Here is a 27185-nt window from a genome sequence, read left to right on the forward strand (position 1 = left end):
GAGTTCGTCTCTTAGTACTTCACTCTACTGTGACCGCAAAGAACTCTTGAAATATGGAGGTAGGATAAATCACACCGAAGGGGAAAGAGGACGTTCCGCTACCTCTCGACTCACCCTCTCAACCCTCTCCAATCTAGCATTGTCTAACCCTCATGGTGTGTCACTCATCCACAAAGATTACCAAGATGGATTCCCAACCCTAGTGTCATTCTAATGGAAAATCAACTCAATAAGCATTCTAGATTAGAACTCAATTAAAACATAAATTAAAGAAAGCATAATAAAAGGTCAATGAAACAATATCATCCTAGGGTTTACAAGTCCAAGTACCCACTAGGGGTTTAGCTCTCCATAGAGTAAAATACAATCATTAATGAAATCAAAAGTAAAGATATGCAATCCTTGAATAAAACCCCCTTGGTGTCCATGTCGATGTTCTTATGGAGTAGCCGCGTCTTCTCCAAAGGTTCCCTCATCAAGCCTAGGGCAGACCTCGTCAAATCGGTACCTTCGAAAGCTCCCCCAATAACTATCTTTGAAGGAACGCGGTGTTCAAGGCCGTAGAACAACTCTAAAAACCTAGCCAACGCCTCTCCAAACCCTAGCTGCGAGCGCCCCCAAGGATGGTAAGGAGATGGGCAAAAGATGGGAAAAAGATTCTTAAAACGGGCTGAAATCGTGACTTACATAGGCTGGAATCGGGCATCCACACGGGTGTGTCGATTTTTCACACGCCCGTGTGAATCTCCAGGAATCGATTTTTTCAGTGGCTTGTGAACAGTAAGTGTTACAGTATTTTGCTACAGTGATTTGCTCCATTAGCCTGCTGCGGTACTCCGCCAAAATACTCCCGAATCCACACTTTCATTGAGGCCACATGAGCGGGCACACATCCATACGGTAGATCACGTTGCATCTTCAATAAAATCACATTTGAGGACAATCTTGCTAGCATTGCACAAGTCGGAACACATGAGTGCGACTGCCTTTGTGCCCCTCCAATTTGCAGGTTCACTCGAGCACAACGGAGGTTGGCACTCTTTCATATGTCTTTGAGCACAACTTGTGTCTTCACGTTTTTTCACTCCAAGATTTAATCAACAAAAAGCATTCACGATCTACTTTACTTTTTTTCTTCCATACTTGTCTCCACAACCCTACATGCACAAAAGAACAATAATACACATGTATAAACGATAAAATCTGAGAAAAGTAATACTCATTATAAGAAAAGAATACTTCGTATTACTAATACACAAGCACTTATCAGTTGTACATGACATTCACACTCATATGGTGGCGGTTGTAATTTCTATAAATATATCTTGGTCCAACCGGGTTATTTTATTTTATTTTTATTTATTTTTAAGTTACACATCATGTTAGATTACAATTAAAAATTGTATAGTGGTGATTAGAACTCCATTTCTATATTATCAAACACTAGAAACTATTGAAGTCACATTTTTATGGTTTGGCAACCACCATCCAAACACAGAAAGTTGTTGCTAATGTCACATTTATCCACAGAACCAAACATACAAAGTTAGAGAGGAAGCTTTCACTTCTACTAAAGTGGTACTCCAACCTTCTACCACTTTGGTGCACGACTTTGGAAGCAAATACACCTTAAGCTTGATTTTTAAAATAGCCTTCCTAAGGCCACAAACAATGTAATGGAGACGATGGCCACTGCAAAAATAAGTAAATAAATAAGTAAATAAATATAATAATAATAATAATAATAATAATAATAATAAGTTTCAAAGACCATGAGTAACTACCATCATTTTGAATTCCTCCTGTTTTGCAAGGGGTAGGTAGTAATTTGAACCTCAAGTTGGACTTGGAAAAATTAAGTTTATATAAGCGAAAGTTAGGTTGGGATATGCAGAAGTTGAGAGACCCCTTGTGGATTTTCTAAAATTACGAGAGACGATGTTAATTTTCCCAAGATTTTGTTTCCAACGACAAAAGTAAATATAGAAAGTACATTGAAGTAGGGTACATCCACTTATCTTTTATATATATTTATAACATTAGAGAATGCAACACTGTAAATCTAACTACGTAATAAAGATCATATTTTAAAGTACATCCGTCCAAAACACCATGAATACTGTACCCCACTTATATTTAAAAACAACATCTGACAACCAAACCAATATGACTAAATGTTGATGTGCAGTGGTGTGGTACACCCTTGTGTTGGTTCTCTTTTAACTTTGTATTTTTATGGTTCCTTATTTAACAAAGGTCTTTTTAACTTCATAGAATTAGGAAACGTATGATTAGTTTAGAGAAAAAAGGAGCGGAAAGCAAATATTAAAAAACAAGATAAATATGATTCGATAATTAAAAAAATTAAAATTATTACATTTTATTTTATGTTTATTTCTAATTAGATATTTGAATAAAAATAAGATTTCTCTTGCTTACATAACATTACTCGCATAAAAAAAAAATCTATTTATATTGTCTTCATAAACTATTGTTTTTGGCTTAGATATTATTTTTTCGACCTCAATTATTTTAGATAAACTATAGGACAAGAATTTTGATTTGCTTTTAAGATTGGGTTAGTTGAGGATTAAATTATTTAAAAATTTTAAATTGTAGAATACTATGACTTAATTAATATTAATTAAAAAACTACTAAATATATTTATATGATTGGTGGGAGTAAAACATAGTGGAAATGTTTCAATCGAAACATAAATCCAAAATAAAAAAAACAAAACCAAAAAAAAGAAAAACATGTGTCCCTTGTATTGAAAAATAAACAGCAATTATTATCCATGAGAAAACTCACAAGGACAAAAGATTCCCTTACTGTTCATTCCAAAGTTGACTTGATTAAAGACTACCCAATATAACATAATCAATTGTACTCCCCATGGCAAGCCTTTGGTAGATATCGTGAAGATGCTCCCTCCCACTGTTCAACCAGTTAGACCGGCAGTTGGATGCTCATTAATTGTCATTGTCATGTGACCGTGCTTTGATATTAGGACAAGTGGGCTCCCTGATAGTGTCCAAACTCCAAAGCACTTGTGTGTTTTTTTTTCCAAAAATTTCCTCCCTCTCCTTTCTTTCCCCAGCATTTGGTAGTCCATTCCAAATTCCAATGCAAATGAACAAGAAGGAAATATGGAGGTTGGTGTTCGTACTCTTCTTGGGGCAGTTGGTCTCATTCTCCTTGGCAGTTACCAGCTTCATTGCTTCTTATATTGCTTATCTTGGTCAGTGAGTTTTCTGCTTTAATTTTTTGGATTATGCACTCATCCCTTTTGTGCTGTTCATTTCTTGAGTTTTGATGTTGTTTGTGCTTTGTTTTCCGCAGGTATCGACACACCATTGACACAATCTTTCTGCACATACCTTGCACTGTCTCTGGTCTATGGTTCCATCTTCTTGTGTAGGCGTTCTAAATTAGTGGTAAGTGGTAAGCAATTCTCTGCTTTTCTTGGTTTGAACAAGTGAAGTGCTTTTACCAAGTTCCACTTTCAGGTTCCTTGGTATTGGTATCTTGCTTTGGGCTTTGTTGATGTTCAAGGGAATTACCTTGGTATTCTTCTTTCTTCCTCTTGATTTTATGTGTTGGATTGAAATATATATATATATATATCTATATTCTTATGTCTGCTGATACTTAATCAATAGCATTGCTAAATTTGATGGAGATTGTCCATATGCTTTGGAATACCATAATCTAGAAGTTTACCTGAATTTGTTCTTTTTGTTCTTCTGGGGATTTTTCATGATGGATGCTCATATGCAGTTGTCAAGGCCTATCAATTCTCGTCGATAACCAGTGTGACATTATTGGACTGTTGGACTATACCATGGGTCATGATCCTAACTTGGTTTGCTATCAAGACTCGGTATTCACTGTGGCAATTTGTTGGTGCCGCTATATGCGTGATAGGACTTGCTTTGGTACTCCTCTCTGACAGCAAATCGTCTAGTGGAGGTTATATTCACCAAACCCCTCTTTATCTTTCGGAGAATTTTCTATAATTTTCAACTTATGGATCAGTGTATGTTTGTAGATCTTTATGCTGAATAATTTGATGAGTATTATTAGTGCTTTTGATACTTATTAGCCAATGTATAGGCAGCTATGTAGGAGGACTGTTTTATTATTCTTAAGTTTCCTCCTTTCTAGCTCTGTTATCGGTTTTATATATTATATAGTTCTTCATTTGATCCTAAGAAATGTATATTCATTGCTATGCTTGCTGTATTCCTTGTAGATGGAAACAAACCTCTTTTGGGGGATGCACTTGTTATTGCAGGGACATTCTTTTATGCAATGAGCAATGTAGGAGAGGTCAGTGAAATTCCTTAATTTGATCAAAAAACAAACCATTGCTAAACTTATTTACAAAACTAATACTAAACACAGGACTACTGAACTTCGGCATTTTACTTTTGGGATTTGGGAGTTGTTTGGGCGAGTTTTGTCATTTAATTGTTAATTTTTTAATCTAAAATGCAGGAGTTCTGTGTTAAAAGGAAAAATCTTTTTGAAGTGCTTACTATGCTTGGTGTTTTTGGAGCTCTAGTCAGTGTATGTGAGATGTATCCATTATCTATATATGAAGGTAGCACAATTGCTTTATGCATTATAATTTTTCAGTTAAGGGTTTCTCTTGGTGCTCGAACATCAATCTTTATAAATTTCTGTTATGAATTTCATTTGGTGTTCTAACATCGATCTTGTTTTGGGTGAAATAGTTTCCAATTGAATATCCAAATGTTGTATTATGTTCCTTCCTTGACCTCACCTTAGATCTATTGTTGAGAGGAAGACCCTAGAGTCAATTCAATGGTCTCCTTCAGTGGTAAGTAACTTGAATCACTCTGATGGCAGTTGAAAATTTCATTCAAATTCTCTTGTTTGGTAATGAGAGTATCCAAATTTTTACCTTTTGTTATGCGGTAAAGAAGGATATAAGTAAACATTGTCAGTTTTCTCCAGATAGCTCTGTACGTCGGCTATGGTGCAGCGGGCCTTTCATTTTATACACTTCTCCCATTTATTCTAAAAGTAAGAAACCCAATATCAGCATTTTGCTCCCATTTATTCTGAAAGTAAGCAGCCCAATGCAGCATTTTGTTCTTTGTATCTTCCTTGTTTTGATTATATAGATTATATAGAATATTTCAATGTAGCATTTGTCAGCCAGCAACAATGATAAGCATCAGAAATTCATAATATACTCCCATTATACAGAGGTGAAATTTCAAAGAATAGACGGTGGATATAAATTAGACTTGATTACAATGGGCTAGGACCTCAATTTATAAAGATTACAGGAAAAGGTGCTCACTGTATGTGACCATGTGTTTTTGTAGGGAACTTCTCGACTAATGCTTTTCTGTTTCAACTGCAGATGAGTGGATCAGCTTTATTCAATCTTTCGCTCCTCACATCAGACTTGTGGGCTGTTGTCATCCGCATTTGCATTTACCATGAACAGGTTACATTGAATCTAGAAAATGTCTTACATATGTATTTTTTCATCATTCTCTAAAATTGAAAATTCATTATAGGTGAGTTGGCTCTATTATCTGGCCTACAGTGTTGTGGCCATTGGACTAATAATATATTCTTTCAAGTAAGTTCTCTTCGTCGATTCATCCAATCAGTATAATAATGGCAGAAACCATTCTGACATTTTTTTTTTAATGTTGATGATAATAGTGATACTGGTTCTGCTGCTGAAACAACAATTGACGATGAGGAAACAGCAAATTTGCAAGAGCCACTAAGTCCAGAAAATGCAGTAACCTATGTTTCTTGATATTTAATTTTAGACATTGGATACTCAAGCAAGCTGAATTATTTACAATTGAGTTGGAAGCCTGGTTTACTTCAAGAAGAAGCCTAAGTTGAAGTTTGAATTCTTAATTTATTGCTTGATAATACTAAGTTATGAAATTGTAATCATATCAAAATTTCTTTAAAGAATGTTGCATGTTGCATATTCCAACAAAATGCTTACAAGAGGCAATTTATGGTAACAAGATTCAGACTCTGTTTATATGTATGAAAAGAAAACAAAGGAAAAAAAAATTGTGGCACTGTTTACTTTGGTGCTAACCTATGCCACGCCCTGAACCTGGCTCACCAGACCTGGTGCGGCAACAAACGGCCGTACACCTACAAGACCGAGACCTAGTAGGCTTGCAAGGCCTCAAAACCCGATTCTCAAAACGGTGCGCTATAAAATTCCTGATTTGAAAAAAAATTAAACAACAGATTATGAGCTTGACAGCCCAGTAACTACTCACTAAAAAAAAATCGGGATCATAAAAGTTTCAAAATTTCAAAACTCAAACAAGTATAATAAAATATAAGTTTATCATAATAAAATTCAGAAGTTAAGTTTTTCAATAAAACATAACTGATCAAAAGGTCAAGCATATATGTCCTACAAATACTATTGCCAAAACAAAATATCAGACGTCATATGTTTACCCTCGGTGACCCGAGCCAGAATATCAGAGCTCATAAGTTTACCCTCAGTGACCCGAGCCAGAATTATCAGAAGCCGTTATTCTTCACCGACGGAAAGGTGGGAAACTATAATTTCTATTTCACTGATACATGTTGACACGATCAATGTTTAACCCCCAATGACAGGGATATTACAAAGTTAGTTGAGGACTACAAGATGCTATGTCAAAATACGTAATGTCCAACCACTTATCAAAATAGAATACAGAAATTTGATGATCCCGTTTTCAGATAAAAATAATTCCAATTCATTTCCAAATCTCAATACTTACATATGAATTGCAAATTATAAAAAAAACAAGTAATTCAAAATATAAATTGAAATAATAAGTATTATTCTCAAAAATTTCAGAAATTTAGAAAACTAGAATTCTCAAGTATATACATATAATAGGATTTATATATGGAATACTTACCTGATTAACAGTCAGATTTTGAATTCCTTCACCAATCGAGTATTGCTTAGGAAGTCCTAATTCGGGAATAGCCCATAAGAATTACAAGTAAACAAATTCTAAAATTCACACGAATGCGAAAAAAACATATTTAAACACTAACAAAACTACCAAGGTTGAGACTAATAACCAATTCCCTTACAAACCTTAAGATTTAAATCAGTATAGCTTTGCAAATTCTAACCCAAATAAAAAATTTCAATCTTCTGAGAAAACTAGAAATCTACATCTATAACATACCCAAATCATACAGTGATTTGAGATCTACAGAATTTAAGTCATCACTTTTAAAAATCATAAATATGTCAACCAACAATTTAAGACATGCTGGTTATAATAAAAATATCTCACGACATATAACTTTAAATAAGATTAAACTTTAGGAGCATATAATTAACTTGAAATTGAACAACTTTATTATTAAACATGAGTCCTGATAAAATATCTAAGATCCTCACATTCTCTGATCAAAATTCATGCTTCATGTAGAAATGCCATTGAGCACCACTATAGAAATCTGATCATATCTCACAAATTACATGGCTAAAAATTCTGACAATTTGTAGAGTCAAAGATAAAATCATCCTCGATAACTCTCTTATATAAATCTAAATCTTAATCATAACTTACAACCATGAAATTAATCAAAACTTGTTCAAGGGCAGCACAAAAATCCTATTCGCGTCACCTGCATCTAAAAATTATAATTTACAAGATACTTATGTATAAATTCTGAAATTTTGCAGGTACTTATCCAACGTCAATATGTACAAGTTTCTTATTCTACTATCCTCCAAATTTGGTCTCTAAGAACTCTAAAATCGAAGAGGGGTTTCTGCTATGCTAACGGGAAAATTTGAATCTTATCCTCAAATTAAACCAAATCAACATCCTCACCAAATCCTAGCCCTAACTAGTATCATGTCACAACAATCATAAGAAAGAGCATCAAAAAAGTAAATCAGAACCTTATCTCAATAATAACAGTGAAACAAAACCCTAACGACAAGACCTTTCTCCTGTCCTCGCCGCCGACACCACCCGCAAAAAGGGAGAGAAAGAGATGAGGCAAGGTCTCTCTCTCTCTCTTTTACCCCTAAACGGCGGTCTAAACCTAAAGGAGATGAAGAGATGGCTAGGGGTTCGGAATTAAAAAATAAAATCAACGGATATGATTTAAAGTAAAATCAACGGTTAGGATTCAATTAACGGGTGGCGCTCACAACCTATATATATGATCAAGTTGAACGTACAATGTGACATATGAGCTTGAATTGGAATAAAGAGGCATTTTATTAGAGGAAAAATTAGTTATGGATGTGAGGGTCACACGCTTTTAGATTTGAGCTCATGGAAAAAGTTTTTTCGATGGAAAGATTTTTATTTATTTATTTATTTTTGGATACTAATTAAGCTTTTCTTTATATTTGGATATGATAATGTGAAAGTGAGTTTGAGACTTATGTTTTAGCTTTTAATCCATGAAAATATATTTTCATTGAGATTTTATATAAATGAATACGAAAGGTAGTATGACAATAATGGTGATGATAATAATGATAATAAATATTGTAATAAATATTATAATTAGTTTATAGTCTAAGCCACAGAAAAAATTTATTACTATGCAAAGAGCAGTATAAATGACACATCGGATATCTAGTTCTAATCCAAGAACTCACACTCAAAATAAACAAGAAAATCAAATTCAATTCATCGATCCCCTTTCACAAACCCTAAAACAAATATTTATAGAGGCCTAGACTAAGGACAAAATAGTAAATAAAACTAAAATAATTCAAATAATTACAGGCAATTAAGCTTATGATTGAATATTTCATCAAACCATCACCTTTCAAAATTTTGAATTTCTTGATCTTGAAATCTTTCCATTTAGTAGCTTTCTTTCTCTTCCTCTTCGAAAATAACCACATCCTTAGATTGAATTCTTTAAGAAGCTCCGAGAACTCCTTTTCATTAGTCTTCTTTCTTTCATCAACATTTTTCTAATCAACTTTTTCATCTTTTTCCTCAGTTTTAGAAACTTCTCTAATTATATTTTCACAACTTCCATCATAAGTAATAGAACTAAACACCTTATTTTTAAGCAACTGATGGCTTTGAATCTGTTCTTCATGTTTGGGAGTTGACATTATCCTCCTTATAAGATAAATTTGCCTCTCATCTGCTTCATATTCATCTTCCTCATCACCATCTGGATCACAAATAATTTCTTTATTCTTCTCTATAATGTTCATTCATTTGATTTGTGCTAGGTTGATTACACCTAAAACACTTCCCTACAGTAAGTTTTGTATAGGGATTTACTGTTTTCCTGATTTCTTTATCTTTCCCTTCTTGATCTTTCCCTACAGTCACTACTCTCTTGTTCCTTCAGTATTGGTTGTTGTTTTTATTGCTACGATCTTCAAACCCTTCTGTGAACTCTTTTTTTTCCATTAACTTTGCCTTTAGGGCCATATTCATCGCCTCAAATAAGGTTCGGATAACTTATACACCGATTCTGTCTCTGAGTGCTGGCCTTAACCCCTCCAAATACCTCGCAACCTGCTACCTTTTTTACTCAAGGAGATTGTTTCTCTCAGGCAGTCTCATGAATTCCGCAGTGTATTCATAGACAAACCAACTGGCCTGTTGACAACGTTGGTATTGTTGAAACAAGATCTGCTCAAAATCTGAGGGTAGAAACTCCCTCTTCAATAAATATGTCATCTTGTACCAAGTTCATACAGGACCTTTACCTTCCCATTCTCTCCTGGATTGAATCCATTCCCACAATACAAATGCTCCCCCTTTTAAATGACATGATGCCAATTGAACCCATTTCTCTAGAGCAGTCTCCATGTAGTCAAAGAATCTGTCAATTTCTGCAATCTAATCCAAAATTTCTTCTATGGTCAAGGTTCTCTTAAAAGACGGGATATTCACCCTTAACCGAAAATCCCCACCATCCCTTTTAACACGCCCATAATTATTTCTCACCCTCTGGCCTTCATATGGTTAATGACGTCCGAACCAATTTGGTTCAAAATCATCTTCTTCCTCTAAATCTTCATCATAGACATATTATCTATGAATAGGAACAGGACGACATCTATCAATAGGAACACCACGATCCACCTCCACCCCTGGCCTTCTATTGTCATTCTGTCTCTTGTGTGCATCAATTTGTAGAGTATTTAGATGATCTATAATTCCTTCAGAGTGCTCATCAAAACACTGGAATTTAAGATCCATCTATTGCTCCAAGCGTTGCTCCAATTATTGCAATGCTTTGTCCCCCAAAGGGGCTCTAGCCTCTGAATCACTGTCAAGAAGACCATCACCATCGCCACCAGTTGACATCCTCGCTCTGATACTACCTGACGCGGCATATACCTAGTTCTAATCCAAGAACCCACACTCAAAATAGAGTAAATAAGAAAATCAAATGAAATTTATCGATCCCCTTTCACAAACCCCAAAATAAGTATTTATAGAGGCCTAGACTAAGGACAAAATAGTAAATAAAAGTAAAATAATTAAAATAATTACAAAATAATAAGATAATTAAATAAAACTAAAAATAACTAATAAATTTAAAATAATTATAAAATAATAAGATAATTTAATATCCTAAAATATTAGGCACCATACTGTGTCAATAACTACATCAAAATTGAGAAACGAATTACCTCTAATTATCTAACAATATCTTATTTTGGAGGTTTTTAGCTCCTAATCCATATAACATTCCCAATAATAGAAAAAAATCTAACCTGTATTAGGTTGATCATGTTGAAATATAGCTCTACTTTTGGCTACCCAAATATAATAAACACAAGTACCAAACGCCACTTTTGTAACTCTATAAAACAAGGATTTGCTATTAGCTCTCCTATAGAGCCAACTAACCACTCTTCTCCAACTAAGAGAATGCTTGTTAATTTTAACGACCTGAAATGTAATACTTGTCCTCCCGGCTTAGGCTTGGTCTTATGGTATTATGGTAATTTTGTATTTTTATAATAATCTTTTGAGAGTAGGGGTATTTCAGCAATTAATGAATAATTTTTTAAATGTTCTTTTTAGGATCATAATATCCACATAGAATAGGATTCAAGTTTTTAACATGTAATTGGTCTAAATGGATTAAACTATTAAAGACACTCACAAGATCCAAGAATGAAATTCTTAGGAGAAATATTTCTTGCATGAACTCAACCTGTCAACAAACACAAAAAATTATGATAGGAATTCAAAAGGTTTGGTGCAAGGTTTGATAGTAGCTATGGGAGCTTAAAATAAGCCTATATTAAACTACCTCAAGAGATAGAAATTACATAATTAGAATCATTCATTTAAACTGGGTCCTATACACTAACTAAATAAGGAAAATGTGCTGCTGTGTTGTACAACTTAAGTGTTGAAAGAATCAACATAGGATAATGTGTTATTGTCGTATATCCTAGTAATACGGAATAGTTCATTGATGATATAAGATACTAAATAGAAGATTGTGTTCCGTCTTGTGACTGAGCACCATCAACACAACTCAATTGCTAAGGAATAAAGATCAAGCATCCCACAAATTAGTGTTGCATGACTCAAATAGTGGTTTAAATAAGAAGGCTGTAAAAAATTCCCTAGTGAGCATAGAATCTTAACTTTTTCAAAGCTAGATGAATTTGGGGCTCAAAACCAATTTTTTTTAAAAAAAATGGAAAAAAACTAAAGTACAATAGTAGGCCTAGATAAAACTACCAAAAATTTCGATGAATGTAAATTTATCTTATATACTTTACAGCAAGACCAGGGTTATCAATTAGAGAGTGTTATATTGAATTTCATGTGTGACCTTGATGTTCTTTGGCAGTTATCTTATAGGATTGTTAATATTTTTTAATTGAACAAAAGACAACTTAATTGGATCCATAAATTCCAATTAATGAATGACCATGATGTTTCACATCAACTTATAAGTTGAGCAAGGAAAATATGCCTGCGAAAATTCTAAAAAATCAATAACACAACACAAAAGCACATTGAAATTCAAATACTCAGTTCGTCACCTACTTCTGACAACGCCCCTTGCGTATGTCCCGCAAGTGCATGGGTTTGTCGAAGTAATAAAATCCCAGATGAGTGGGGTATCGTATCCACAGGAAGTAGGGAATAAAAACACTTAAATTGTTTTTTTACTAAGTGAAAAATGAATAGTGATATGTGTGACAAGATGTGAAATAACAAAAGTAAAAGAACAAGAGAGAGAGCACAAGTAAAGGAGAAGATAAGGCAATCAATAAAAATGGGGTACCCGGATATTGTTCCGCCTAGGACAATCGTTTCAAGTGCAAGAACCCTCTATTATACTTCCTAACTGATGCAATAATGAGTCATGGAGATCCTTAAATACATGGTCCCAACCCTAAGGTTAACCATGCCTAACTCTATACATGTCCCGTAGGATAAATTGAATAACCTCTCAACCTCGCACTCGTATAGAATTGCAATGAGTTCTAGGGATTCCGAGTGATAAATCCTCTTCCTAGATATAGACCTAACCCTTTGGTCCAGGTGGAAGGTCCCTAGCTACAATTAAGATATAGGTGCTAAAATCACTTCAACGCTTCACTTTGTTGTACCCGCAACTAAGCCCCAGCGGAAGGTCATCCTTTAGCCCATTCACTCTACTATGACCACAAAGAACTTGAGGAAATTAAGGTAGAATAAATCACACCGGAGGGTAAAGGGGACGCTCCGCTACCTCTCGACTCACCCTCTCAACCCTCTCCAATCTAGCTTTGCCTAACTCTCATGGTGTGTCACTCACTCACAAGGGTTACCAACAAGAACTCTCTACCCTAGTGTCACTCTAAGGGAGTATTCATACAATCAAGCATTCAAGATTGGAACTCAAATAAAACATCAATTAATTGAAAGCATAATAAAGAGGTTCAATGAAACGAATACATCCTAGGGTTCACAAATACCCAAGTACCCACTAGGGGGTTTAGCTCTTCATGGAGCTAATTACAATCAATGAAATCAAATGTAAAAGAAAAGAATCCATAGAAAACCCCCTCAATAGTCATGGCGATGGTCTTGTGGAGAGTCCTCTACTCGTCCAAGGGCCCCTTTGTCCGGCTTAGGATACACCTTGTCGGATCGGTGCCGACGAAAGCGCTCCCACTAACCTTCTTCCAAACGGAACGCGATGTTGGAGCCATAGAATCTCTCCCAATCCCTAGCCAATACCTCTCAAAACCCTAGCCGTCGCCCTCTCTCAAGTTGCGGAAAAGATGGAGAAAAGAATGCTGAAATTGGCCTTAAATAGGGCTGGAATCGAGAATCCACAAGCCCATGTGGGTGCCCGTGTGGATTTTTCACATAGGCGTGTGGAATTTCCACACACCTGTGTGGATTCTCTGTTTTCATCCTTCTTCGGCCGGCTGTGAACAGTACCTGCTGCAGTGTTCTGCTACAGTGCCGGCCCAAAATACTCTCGAATCCATGCTTTCATCGAGGTAACGTAAACGGGCACATGTTTACGTCGTAGATCGCTTTGCTTCTTCAATAACGGACATGTAGGTGGAGATCTTGCTATACATGCACAAGCTGGAATGCTTGAATGTGACTGCCCTTATGCCCCTCCAAATCGTTGTACTAACTTGAATACGAGGAGGTTGGCACACATTCCCGCATTTCAAACCCGACTAATGTGTTCGCGTTTAAACCTTCTCAAGATTTCCTCCAAATGGTGCATTTACGATCCACATTGGCTTCTTTCTCTAATACTCGGCCTCACAACCCTATCTGCATGAAAGTAACATAAATACACACATATTAGTGTTAAAACCCGATAAAAGTAATGCTCATCATAAGGAAAGTACACTTCGTATTCTTATCGCACAAGCACTTATCAAGCTCCCCCACACTTAAGCTTTTGCTTGTCCTCAAGAAAAAATTTAAACATTATGTTTATAGATGATGGAAATATTGGAAGTGTTTGTCCTTAGGTTCACCAAAGCATACAAAGAGAGCATTCTACAAGCAAGGGAAATTTCAACACTAAATACGAAAAATCAATGCTCTAGCTAAAAACTTGAATAAAAAAGGACAACAAACCCGAAATCTTGTAAGTGTGTAAGCTCACTCAAAACAATCCAAAGTATACTCCTCAAAGTTCTAAGTACAAGGACTTATTTATCTACAAACGGTAACAAAATTTCAAAGATGGTAGTAGCTTCACACATCCTCTAAGGTAGCCCTTTCCAAAGCGGCCTCTAAGGTGGCTTTCACACTTTCGAGGTGGTAGCTCTTTCTACCGGAATGGTAGCTTTCACTCACCCTATGAGATAGCTCTTTCTCTCATTATGGCATAACTAGTATTCGACTTATGCGATTAGCTTCATACTTCATAGTTGGTAGCTCTTTCCATCCAACAAGCACAACTAAACAATAAAACTATTTTGTTCTTTCTTTTCATTTTTCCATTTTTTTTTAAACTCAACAAAAGAACCAACTATACTTAGTCCCTTTAACATCAAACTTGAGTTTCCAAAAGAGTTTAAAGAGTGAGTAATGCAACAAGTGACAATCGGGCAAAAAATTCCTAGAAATTCAAGCAAAAACTAGAGCATGAGAACATTTAATGTTAAAAATTCTCCTAAACTCAAGAATACAATCATTGCAACTAAGGTGAACCGTCATTGGCTATGTGAACATGTATATCAATCAAAACTAATATAAAAGAGATGTGTGCACTATGGAAACTCCCCCCCACACTTAAGTTGTACATTGCCCCCAATGTACACATGCAAGCTCACTCATAATGTATATCAAACGAGAACAAATGTGGGAGAAGTAATCAAAACAGTACTCCCTTGACTCCTAGTGTTGCATTTTATGGAGCTAAATCCTTGGGAGTGATGTTTCAAAGGGTTGTGATGCACACACTGCTAAGTGCCGAAGCACCTTAGTCTTGTCCATGACTAGTTCTCAAGTCCCATGTTGACAAGACCATCTACACGCATATACGAGGGGGTTCAGTAAAGCTCAATAAAAACAAAACATCTCGAGTATATATAAAAGATAAGGCAATGAATACAACTCAAGACAACAAAACGAAAATAAACTCAGTAGGAAAGTCCTTTCTGAATATACAAGTCTAAAATGAAATGCAAAAAGTAATAAAATGAAAGAAAATAAATCAAGTGTCAGTGTTGCGCTCTGGCTCCTCTGCTGTTGCGAGTGCTAGATGGAAGGGTGCTGGTGGAGGTGGTGATGGTGATGCCGGAGGGGTCTGAGGAGTCCTCAGTCGCAAGACAAATGACGAGGCGACGTCTCGCTCTAGAATCTACTGTAGCATGTCGAAACATGCCATGAACTCTGTATACTGTGCGGCCTGAACTCTGTATAATGTGCCATGAAAACCTTTACAATCACAACCAATGGAAAATTCACATTTGAGCCAAATATCTAGGACTGATCATTCTAAAATCGGTACACAAACTTGGGTATTGGTCTCAACCTCTGTCCTCATCAAAGCAACAAGAGAGCTCTTGTTAGAACCCCAGAGATTTCAATATGAGAAAAAGGAAACACCCCTTCATCAAATCCCCTTCAAAATCTTAACAAAAACCCTAAAAACCCAATTGAAAGAAAAATTTTGACATCCAACCTAAGAAAAGGGAGCCGACTTTCACTATGCTTACAAGTTGGCATCACACAATATGAAGTTCTCATCGCGTATCATATTTAATGATGTCTACCATGGCATCACAACAATCGTCGCCTTTGCATCGTCGCTAAAGATATATTATGACGATATGCACATTGTTGTCTCCAAATGCTAAAATATACGTGTCGTCATAAACAAACACCATATTATAGCTATGTTTGGGTGACACTTATTTTTGTCATACAATAAATTATGGAGTGGCGTAAAATATCATGGAACATCATAAAATATTAATTAAATGCTCAACAATAAATGACGAAAATCATATCATCACACAAATAGGTGATGTCGAGTTCGTCACCCTTTATTGAAAAGATAACGTCACTGGATATCATCGATTGTGACACAATATAAGATTAATGTTCATTTATTCATGACAGAAAGTAAGACCATCATGCGTATAGGTGGCGTATGGTTTGTCACCCATTATTTAAAAATAATGTCACTAAATAACCTACATCGTCAGAAAATATGAGGTAAATATGTTGGGATCTTATCACTCTAACAAGAGAATTATCATGCAAAAAATACATGCCAAAACGCAGCGGATAACAAAATTTTTAACGGCAAGTAAATATGATAAAATCCTAGCGCATGCCAGAATAAGGATTAAATTCTAAATAAATAGATAATTAAAAGTTATACCTTTCTTTTGATGACGATTGTCAATGCACTCTTGTTTTCTTGAATAAAAAAGGACTGCAAATCGCGACTCCCCTCTACTATCATGTACACACGAACGCCTCTGGGAATTAAGCAGGTAGCTAGTACCTAAAGAAGCAACACTTGTTACTTGGTTCGAATAGCAAGCACCCGAGATTCAAGATAAAAGATGATGTAGGCGCGGCGGCAGCGGGTTCTGGCAGCGGGATCTGACGGCGGCGGGCAAGAGAGAAGAGTGGATGGTGGCTAGGGTTTCTTAAGAGACAATCTCTCAATAACTCTATACTTTTTCTCTCTCTTCTTTCTCAGTTCTCATATTAGGGTTAGACTATCTATTTATATTAGAAACCCAAACCCCTAATTTACGGTAAAAAACCCTTCACTCCTAATTAAATTAAGAATCTCTTCTTTACTTGATTAATTAAACTATTTTAATTAACCAAATCGATTAGATTGGATCAACACTTAATAAGACACAACCCTAGAAAGCTATTCGCTCCACCTAATTTAGGTTTTTCACCAAAACCCTAAATATGTGGTCTAATAAGTAACAAATACTGAACCTTAATCCCGACATTCTTATTGTATGATCCCTTAGGTCCATTTAACATTAGCAATGAGATTAAACAATTATAATGCTCGTAAATCATAATTATACTCTAGCAAGATAATACGATTTACCCAATATTAAATGAAGGTCAATTTCAAGAATTAACAGAACCTATCGTAACCTTATACAATCCTTTGCTACGGAATATCTTAATTAGCATAAAGAATGGAGAGAGTCACCCTTATTTTAATGCTAATTAATTTTTTGGTCTCTTAGTGAACTGATTAGGTCAAGTAAATGATAACTCTTATTATTTTCCTTGGGCATGGCCACGCACTACTCAGTCTCACTAATCATGTGGCCGGTGATATTCACTCTCTCTACAAAGAGGGACAATCCCTTCACTTCACTCATGTCTCTCAGCATGAACAGCGACATGCCCAAATATACCCATACTTACCACCCAGTTACGAATAACGTTAGGCGTAAGCTAAAGCATGTAAGGATTTATCTGAGATCCATAGTGATTTCAGGTCGAAGGATTCGACTACAAGAATTGTTTGAGAAAAACACTTATGACTTTATAACCATGCAGTGTTCTCAAGAGTGGATCGATCCAAGTACACTGTTCCCTAACATGTATCTATGTCCTTTGATTGATATCCCATATCCTATGACCCGTAAAACAAGGCAATCTCATGAAAGACATACCAGTCTTAATTTATTTTCATTCTCATGAAAATAATTGACTAGGGACATTTAGAATATTGTTTGAGTTTATGCTTCAAGGTTTTACTATCTAAATCACACATTTGATAACTTGATCAGAACCAATATTCAAGAATATTTTATCTTATTAACTATGCACAGAAATAATAAAAGATAAAACGATGCCTCATAATAATTATCCAAATAATAAGAGTTCATACAATGTATTGGGGCTAGGTCTTACACTAACAAAATATTCAGTTGTTCATGACGAAAACATGAATGTCACATGAATTAGTGCCATATTTTTTTTGTCACTATTTATTGGTAAATAGAGTCATGGAATATTTGTAAATTTTAAATTAATCATGACATTAGTATAATCATCACTCAAATGGGTGACATCCATCGCGTCATATTTGTTAACGTTTATCATTTTGTGACATTTGCAAAATTAAAAGGTGACAAATAAGTTGCATATTTATGGTCACTAAATGATTAGCAAATTCTAATAATTAGTGATGCGAATAAATCTTCAAACTAGTTGGCGAAAGATTATTGTCACAAATCATAGTTAAGTATGAATAAATGGTGAAGATACTTAGTTGTCACAATTATTATGTGAATTTTTTTAATGACCCATTTATCATTTATCATGAATATTTTAATATAATTTTTTATCGTAGGCAGTGGTTTGGTTAAGGGAATCCGCAGATTTTGTTTCAATCTATAATATCTTATATCATGATATAAAGGAATGCAGAACAAAATGCAATCAATTTCATTTAATAAAATGTCCCACAATCTCAAACATAAAGCATCTAAATGAAAGAGTAATCCAAAAAATTATAAAATATCATCACATCTTGATAAAGTTAACATCCTTCAAAAAATAAAAATAAAAGTCCAAGCAAATTAATTGATATGGGTTGTAACTTATTTGATAGCTTTCAATCCGATCCTTCTGATGACAATGATTCCAATGATGGAGAACTTGGTTCACTTGAAACTATAATAAACATTAAATAAAAAATTACTTAATTACAAAAATAAAAAATAAAAAAAATGCAATGATAAGTAAATTAAAAAAAAATATTAAAGTGCAAGGTAAAATAAAACTAAAGCATACTATTACCTGAAAATTGTGGTATAGGCACTTGAATTCCAAAACCAACCATAGCTTGGGTCATTATTTGCATGTGACCTCAAACCAATTCAAAGTTCAACTTATGTTGCTTAAGCTTACGTTTAGTTTTCTTAAGCTTTTCTAATAATTTGGAAATTGTTGGACTCATGGTTTGCTAATCAATCTTAGCCCCATATTCAAGCCCTTTCATGTAGACTGCCTTAGTTCCAAGCACTTCATCTACTACGGAGTCAATGGTCCTAGGTTCCATTCCTTCTTTAACAGGGTCTAATTGCAATTTTTGCATTTTCTACTATAAATTGGAAAAAAAAGAATAAGTTAATTGTAATATAAGAAAAACAATGATAGAAATATTAGATAGAAAACCTTACATAATTTGCTTGACCCATAGGATTTGACAATCTTTTAGACTCTGAATAATGAGTCCTCTTGAAGAATTCAATTATATCAAGCTCTTCTCCATCATTGCGCTATATAATTGTCATTTTAACAAAACATATCATATAAAATGAAATTAAAATATTTGACGTATAAAGCTTAGAATTTATACGAATGTATATAGATCTTTACCATGGCATAACAACTTGTAACAAATGCCTTATACCCTTGATTAATTATGAGGAAACTTGACTTTCTGTCGGCATGCTTTATTTTTTTTCTCACTTTGCCTTCATTAAAAAAAACAAAGAAAAAAAAAACATTAGTTTGTGCACAATATATACATATAATTTTCATTTATTTATAAATCAACTATCTCATAAACAATAAGAAACTATACTATGTATTCGGGATTGCTAAACATATCACAAAGCGCTTCCAAGTTTTCTTGAGTCAAGTTGAACCTAGATGGCGGCTTTTGGCATGCCTCTTGATCACTTGGAAGTGACTTATAGTACAAATGAAGCTTGTATAATTGGTTTCTAGATAATTTCAACAAAATTGACATTAGAGAGCTTTTGCGTGTATTAATCATCCAAGTTAATCTCAAACTTGCTCTAAGAAAAAATAAATAAATAAATTACTTCCTAGTTAAAAATATGTAAATGAACTTTATATAAATTTGAATTTAATACTTTTCTCTTACCTTAAGCCTTTCCATGGCATGATTCTTATCATCATTAGTCAAACCTTTCCATTTTATTGGAATTGGGATAAATTGTCGAGAAATCAATCCAATTTTAGAAGACAATTTTGCTGATTGAACTTCTAAAATTGGTCTGCTTTTTTACCTTTTGGAATATCTATCACCATTTTATTGTTTCCTTTAATAAATTTTTCTAGTCCCAATCCTCTAGTTGGGCCTATACCCTTTTAGGAGGAACAAAGGTTGCTACATCTATTTAGACAAAAATAACAAAAAAAAAAATGCATCATCAATATTTTTAAATAAAATTATATTTTCTGATGGAAAATAAAAAATTAAACATCCATGAATAATGATATCTTAACTTCAAATAATATAAAGAATCAATTTCAATGCTAGCAATGATTTTATAATACTAAACAATTTCAACAATGCATATGTAGCCTCCATACCATTTGAGTTGATATCAATTGAATCTTGATGAGCTTGAAGGATTTGCTCGTCTGGCAAATTTTGTTCCGAGGCTGTTGAGGGTTGTCCTGATTGTTCATTACTTTGAGTTTGTTGTATAATTCTTTTTTGACTTCTAAATCTCAACATGGGTGCCATCCTACATAAAAAAAAATTTCAATATAAATAAAATATAACCATATAGAAGAACATAACATTAAAAAACAAATCATAATAGAAATTTAGATGAATATATTAATAAGAGTTTAGAGAATAACAAATTGAGCATGAGGAGACAACATTAACAAATCAATTTGAAATTGAGAAATCAATGTTTAATTGGATGAGTAGATTATAGTGCACTTAAAGCAGCTAGTGGGATAACATGACTTAAACATTGCTAAGGTGCTTACAATACATGGATATAATATAAATATGATAATGTACTTGGATATAAATATTTGGAAAAACATAAAAGATTCATTTAAGAGAGCAAACATCATTGAAAATCAAAATTGATTTTCAAGATTCAAAGATATATCTATACTTCCAAATGCTTTTACAAATCAAAATGATATATTTTTTATACATAACTTGTCTTCTTTACGTGAAATGTTATCTTAGGAGAAAATTTTCAAGTAACACCTCTATTGCATAGGCAAAGCAGAAGATGAATTATGGAAAGAAGAGTTTTTTTTGAGATACAAGAATATTGGGTGAAATTTAGACGGGCTAGATTTCTCCAAATTGGTACAAATTTCTAGAAATCATTGATGAGTATACATTTATTCATTATTTAATATCATTTTGTACACTCATTAAGTATGTATTAGAGTATTATTATGGAATTCGACCTTAAACATGGTGAATATTGTATCTTCAGGTCTCTGGTAGTGCTTAAGGATGAGAAAGAGAGAGAGCCCAAAAAGAAACATTCTAGAACCAAAACGAGGAAGATGGAGCTCTCTTGGCATCAACCATTGAAGAATAGGCCATACATACCCACTTACGGGCACCTTGCAGCCGTGATTATGGCCGTATACCTCTTCCAGAAAGTCTTACAGGCATGCTTATACCAATATCGAGAAGTACAAGGATAAATAGAGGGATTTACGAGAAGGGCTTATACTCATAAGTCAAACTGTAAAGGCTGTCAAGAGGAGCTTATGAGAAGCAACATACAACTGTAAGGGTGGTAGCTAGGGCTATCTAGAGAAGCTTACGGTTCAGCGCTTATAGCCATAAGCTAGACCTTAACACTAGACAGAAGACCTTACCGATGGAACTTATTGCCATAAGTGATCTCGTAAAGCTGGTGACCCATTTTCTTCAGCTCTTTACAGCCACTTCTTACACCTGTAAGAAGTTTGTAAGTGGCTAGATATAAATATTTCTAAATAGGGTTTTGAAGGAAAGCTTTTATTCTTTGGACGGCGAGGCTTGGGGAAAGAAAGGAGTAATTCTCCAGATCTTTGGAGGCAAATTAAGAGGGAGAAACAACCCACCTACCTTGAATATAGACATTGTAGCGGTCAAGGAGTGTCGTGGTGGTGTCTTTTGAAGGTTCTTTGGAAGATTCGATGGCAATCTCAATGACGAAATTGAGAAGGGGGTTTTCATGTTTTCATTTATTCCTATTGCACCTTGTGAACTATATTGTTGTTCTCAATTAATGGAGAACTAATTTTGTAGATCCTTGGACATAGATGAACTCGAGGGTTTGATCTATTTTGACATTGGTTGTGAATCTTTATGCTTTTAATTGATTTCTAATTGCAATACATATTATTTGAACTCAATCGAGTGTTATCAATTTCTTGATTAATGCTATTGAGGTGAAAGCCCTAGTTTCATGTATGATTTGCTTGTGTGGTGAGGTGAAAGACCCGCCTAGCATAGGCATGTTGTGATTGAAGGGGATTGTGAGTAGGCCTAAAAATAGGGTATTTTGGAGTCGAGAGTTCTTCTCCTGCAATCCTCCTGAATGAATTAGCAAGTAATTCCATGCTCATTGCAATCATAAGGAATAGATTTTATGAGAGATTACATTCCTATTTTGTATGGGATAAGGAGCAATTGCTTTGCAAAAAGGGTTGTCTACTTATTGAATTCTTGTTAATTCATATTGAGATTTCATAGAGTGCAATGCAATCATGGGGGGTCCATATTAGCATTGTACTAGATTAGTTACTATTTGTCATTGAAAGGGGTAAATATGTTTTATTACTTATCTCCGTTCAAATAAGATTGCTAACTAATAACCTTTGACCTAGACTTGTAAAACTTTAGAGGGATTATATACCCGAGCGTCCCATTTCCCCTTGCTTATTCGACCGATTTTATTTGTGTATTCTTGATTTCTGTTTATATTCACATTCACACATGACAACTCTTAGTAGGCTAGTTTTCGGAGTTATTACTAGTACTAGTACTCTCTAATTTTCCCTATGGATTGATACCTTGCTCTTGAGTACACTTTACTACTTGATCGGCGTGTACGCTTGTGTCTCCTATCAACCATGTTTGGTGGGAGTAGAGAAAATGGTAATAGTAAAGATACGAGGAGATTTGGTGAATGTTGGAGGACCAAAAAAGGGATATTTTAATTGATACAAAATTTTAGGATCTTGATTATACAAAATTTTTAGCTTTAATTTTTGGCAAGAGTGGAGAAACTATACATGTTGCTAGGGGTAACAAATTATTATATTTATACTTCCAAATTGATCTCAAAACCACATATTAAATAATCTTTTGAAAGAAAGGCAATAGCTAAACTAATAAAACTTTGGTAGACCCACATTCTACTAGAATATTTCATGGCGATCCTTATTAATTATTTAATTCTCTACTTTATTTTGCTCATTTGCATTTCAATTTAGAGAATAATACAAATGATGCAGTTCATTACCTTATAAATTTTGTTCATTTGTATTTCCATTATGTAATTCAGCATTTATATAATTTAATGTAATTTAACTGCAGTTCATTACCTTCTACATTTGGTTTCCTGCCCACATTATATATAATATTATAAGATAGTAGTGCCAGATAAAATTTATGATCAACCATCTTCACATGGAGCAACAATCTTCCAAACCAGGAAGAAATTATAAATAACTTGGATTTTCTTCAGGAGGGATACTTTCCTCAACTCCATGAAGGTAATAGGAAATAGCATATCAAATAATTCACTTAAGGACAAAGACAACTGTTTTTAGTTACACGCTTCCTGCTACATAGATAATTAACCTTGTTCCTTGCAATCTCCAATTCCATTTTCTTGAACAAATTCGTTGACCCATAATACCATCTATGGTGTTGGGATCTATAGGCTTTGAGGGTACTTGGTAGTTCATTTTTAACCTAGATTTAACATAAAAAGTTAATGGCAAGCACTAGAATTCAGCAAAAGCTATAGCACTTAGTTGATAAGAATGATAATGATATGAGAAAGAAATATTACTAGAAATAAATAAGAAAACTCACCTTTACTTCCCAAAGAAATAGAAATTTCCAGCCTTTAAGGCTCGCTCTAATGACCAAATCCATGTCCTCCACCGCCGTCCTATCTTTCCAACATCTAGCTTAATTAAGAGCCGCAATTACCAGCTTCACAATTATGGTGCACATAATTAATGAATGGTATTCTTAAGGTCAACAAAAATGATACGAAACTAAAAATTGCATGTAGATTAATAATAACATTTCTCATATGAGACTCCACTTGGGAATGACAAAAACATGTAATTTTCAAGAGATATAAAATGCTATATCTAAATCAAAAGCATAGATGAAGAAAGAAACATCTTCAATTCCTTCATAAGAATAAAAACCAATAGATAATTATGTAAGTCCTTGTCAATATAAAAAGCACCAAACATACAATAATCTTTCCCAAACAAATAGCACAAAACCATTTCAGATAAAATCAAAAATAGAAGTCTTTCTTATGGTCAGACACCCAAGCCATAAATCTGACATATACAACACTACAATAAATAAACAAAGAAGCAAGACACAAGTTGCAGGCTCCATCCCAATCAAAACCACCAAAACAACACAACTCTTTCCCTCAAAAAGAAATTAAACAGTCAAAACCATTCCAAAAAAAAAAAAATCAAAATCAATTTAATAAACCACACATTCCACATATATAGCACTGAAAAATATAATAAATAATAATAAATAACATCACTTAATCAATAACCAAGAGACACAAAACAAGTTCCATCACTATCAAAACCAAAATTTTCCCAAATAAACTACTTTACAAAACCTTCGCCCAACAGATCAAGAACATAAACTTTAATCCAACCAACCAACTAAACAGCTCAAAACCATTACAAAACATATCAAAAATCAACATTTATCTAATAATCAACGAAACCTAGCACCTATCCAAGAAATTAGTGATCTATATGTTTTCTAACTTACTCATATCTCCTTTTCTAGATCTTTAGTTTGAAGATGCTAATAACTAATTTTCAGAAAATATGCTAAAAACTGCGATGTATCTTACTACAAGAGAATGAATGATTAATCTAAACCTTATGACTCACACAAAGGATTCAAAAAATAATTAAACTGGAAAACATGAACATTCTATAATAAGGAAGGAAACTCCCTTATAGCAAATGCATATCGGAATATTCTAGGAGCAAGACAATCAGAAAAAGATTTGATATTTACGTAAAAGGATTTAAATCACTGTCATCATCCTCGCTACTTTGAAATTCCTCCACCTCATTGATGTTTTCATCAATGTCTTCCATATACACATCTTCATTTGTTTTCCTATTTCTTTCAATAGATTTTGAAACTATGACTTCTATAGCAACGTCTTCCCTATTCAACGATTCTTCTCCATTATCCTCAATTTGGAGTCCTATCACTTCCATAAATTTTAAGGGTTGTTTGGTTCGTGGTAATGACATATTACCATGTAACGAGATTACCATGGTAATATGAGTGGGAATGTTATATGGGTGGAAATATTGCGGTAATTTAATATAACCATGTTTGGTTGAGAACTCTTATTACTTTGGTTTTCATGGTAATCAATTTGTTAAAATATAAAAAGTTATAAGATTACCACGATAATCCAAGATAGACACCAAATTTGGTGGTAATAGGATTACCACTTTCTTGGTAATATTTATAAGTTGGTAATGTGATATTACCATACAGATTACAACTGATATAATGCCAAATGTGGTAATATTTTCATATTACTACGTAAAACATGGTAATCCTTCTACATTACCGTGAACCAAACGGCCCCTTAGTATCTTGATCAATGTTAGCATCCACATCAAATATTTTTGAATTTTCATTGTCTTGCATCTATGGAACATCAAACAAATGCCTATGATGAAACTTTTGTACCACTTTCCAATCTCCCCCTAAACTTTGTTGTGCACTCAAACTACCTTCTTTTTCTCAAAATGTTGGTCAATGATCAGTAATTCAACAGTACTGAACCATATAAGTATATAACTAAGCCATCCATGACAATAAGTTCATAGCTAAACAAACACCAAAAACAGAATGAGAAAGTTTATAATAAATGAAAAAAAATTTATATGCAAATAAATATTTTTTTTATTCATCAAACCATAAACATAGAGGAAATACACATAAGATTATGGATTAGTAATGTTTTTATTCAGACACACTGACATTACACTCCTCGGAGGATAAGGAGATTAATCAAAGTAGTAAAAAGAAACAAAAAGAAGCAGGTTTTTGTAAAGGGAATAAAGAAAAACAGATGGAAAAAGCATACCATAACTTTCAATGCTATCAAACAGTTTCACGATATCTTTTTCACAGTTTCATTTTGCCAAAAAATAATAATAAATGTTAGAGGAAAAATTATATATATATATATATATAACCAAGAGCCAACTTTACAAAATTCGGAAGCATCTCAAAGACATGCTACACTCATGTGCAAGGAAACTTTGAGTAAGCATAAGAACGTCTATAAGAGCAACTAATAGGCAATCGAAGAGGCCTACACACTAAAGAATATTTCATGTTTTGTGATAAAGCAGCTGCTCACCATGGATTGATCCACCTTTGAATCAGCAAGGGAAACAATTCCAGCAAGTGCTTCAAGTGCCAACCTTGTGTACAATACATGAAAGGTCGATGATAAGCACAATGCACCATACAAATCGGTGCACATTATAATTCACTAGAAGCAAACCCAATACATAAAAATAAATATATGCCATTAACATAAAATCCAAAGCAAAGTCAATAATTTGTTTCACAACTATAATAAAAACTAGAAAAAAAAAAAATCAATACCAGCATCATAAGTACTAGATTCAGCACTATTGGAATTGTAGTGCCATCTACCATCACTTTGACTAAGTGCCTAGAAACATAGTACACAAGGCAGATGTGATTATCCATTATCAGAAAATAGACATGAAAAATATTCATCATGCAGCATCAACATGAGTCACCTTAATAGAATGAAATATGTCGTTGGCATCTGGCAGATTTACACTTGAGCCTTGATCCTACACAATATATAACAACCAAAGGTAGCCAAAAATTCTTGTTTTTGAAAGGGCAAATAGTTTGAACATAACAAAGACTGAAATTAAGTACCAACCTTCATTTACAACTTCAATATTAGATGGTGGCATTATATGAGCTGGCATTTGAAATTGTCTAGCACAAATTGTTTGAACTCTCAAGAATATGTGGCCTTAATTAAATAAGAGTCCCTTGTAATAATGGTCAACCTTAGGGTGTCATCATTTGGAATTATTTTTTTAAATCTAACAAACACATCTTGTCTAAATTTAGTGCTTATAATGTTACTTTGATGAATTATCAT

General features: G+C 34.0%; 1 protein-coding gene across 1 annotated transcript; it reads left to right on the forward strand.

Annotated features, from left to right (window-relative positions):
* The first annotated feature begins 3030 nt into the window (after window positions 1-3030).
* Window positions 3031-6036, forward strand: LOC120275357 (solute carrier family 35 member F2-like). Its single transcript, XM_039281899.1, has 11 exons — window positions 3031-3242; window positions 3344-3438; window positions 3511-3568; window positions 3782-3973; window positions 4257-4333; window positions 4502-4584; window positions 4796-4847; window positions 4985-5053; window positions 5400-5486; window positions 5560-5624; window positions 5711-6036. The coding sequence occupies exons 1-11, from the start codon at window positions 3128-3130 to the stop codon at window positions 5808-5810; spliced, it is 993 nt and encodes a 330-aa protein (XP_039137833.1). The 5' UTR covers window positions 3031-3127; the 3' UTR covers window positions 5811-6036.
* The last annotated feature ends 21149 nt before the right edge of the window (window positions 6037-27185 follow it).

Source organism: Dioscorea cayenensis, chromosome 14 (assembly GCF_009730915.1).
Source record: "Dioscorea cayenensis subsp. rotundata cultivar TDr96_F1 chromosome 14, TDr96_F1_v2_PseudoChromosome.rev07_lg8_w22 25.fasta, whole genome shotgun sequence".
NCBI lineage: Eukaryota > Viridiplantae > Streptophyta > Magnoliopsida > Dioscoreales > Dioscoreaceae > Dioscorea > Dioscorea cayenensis.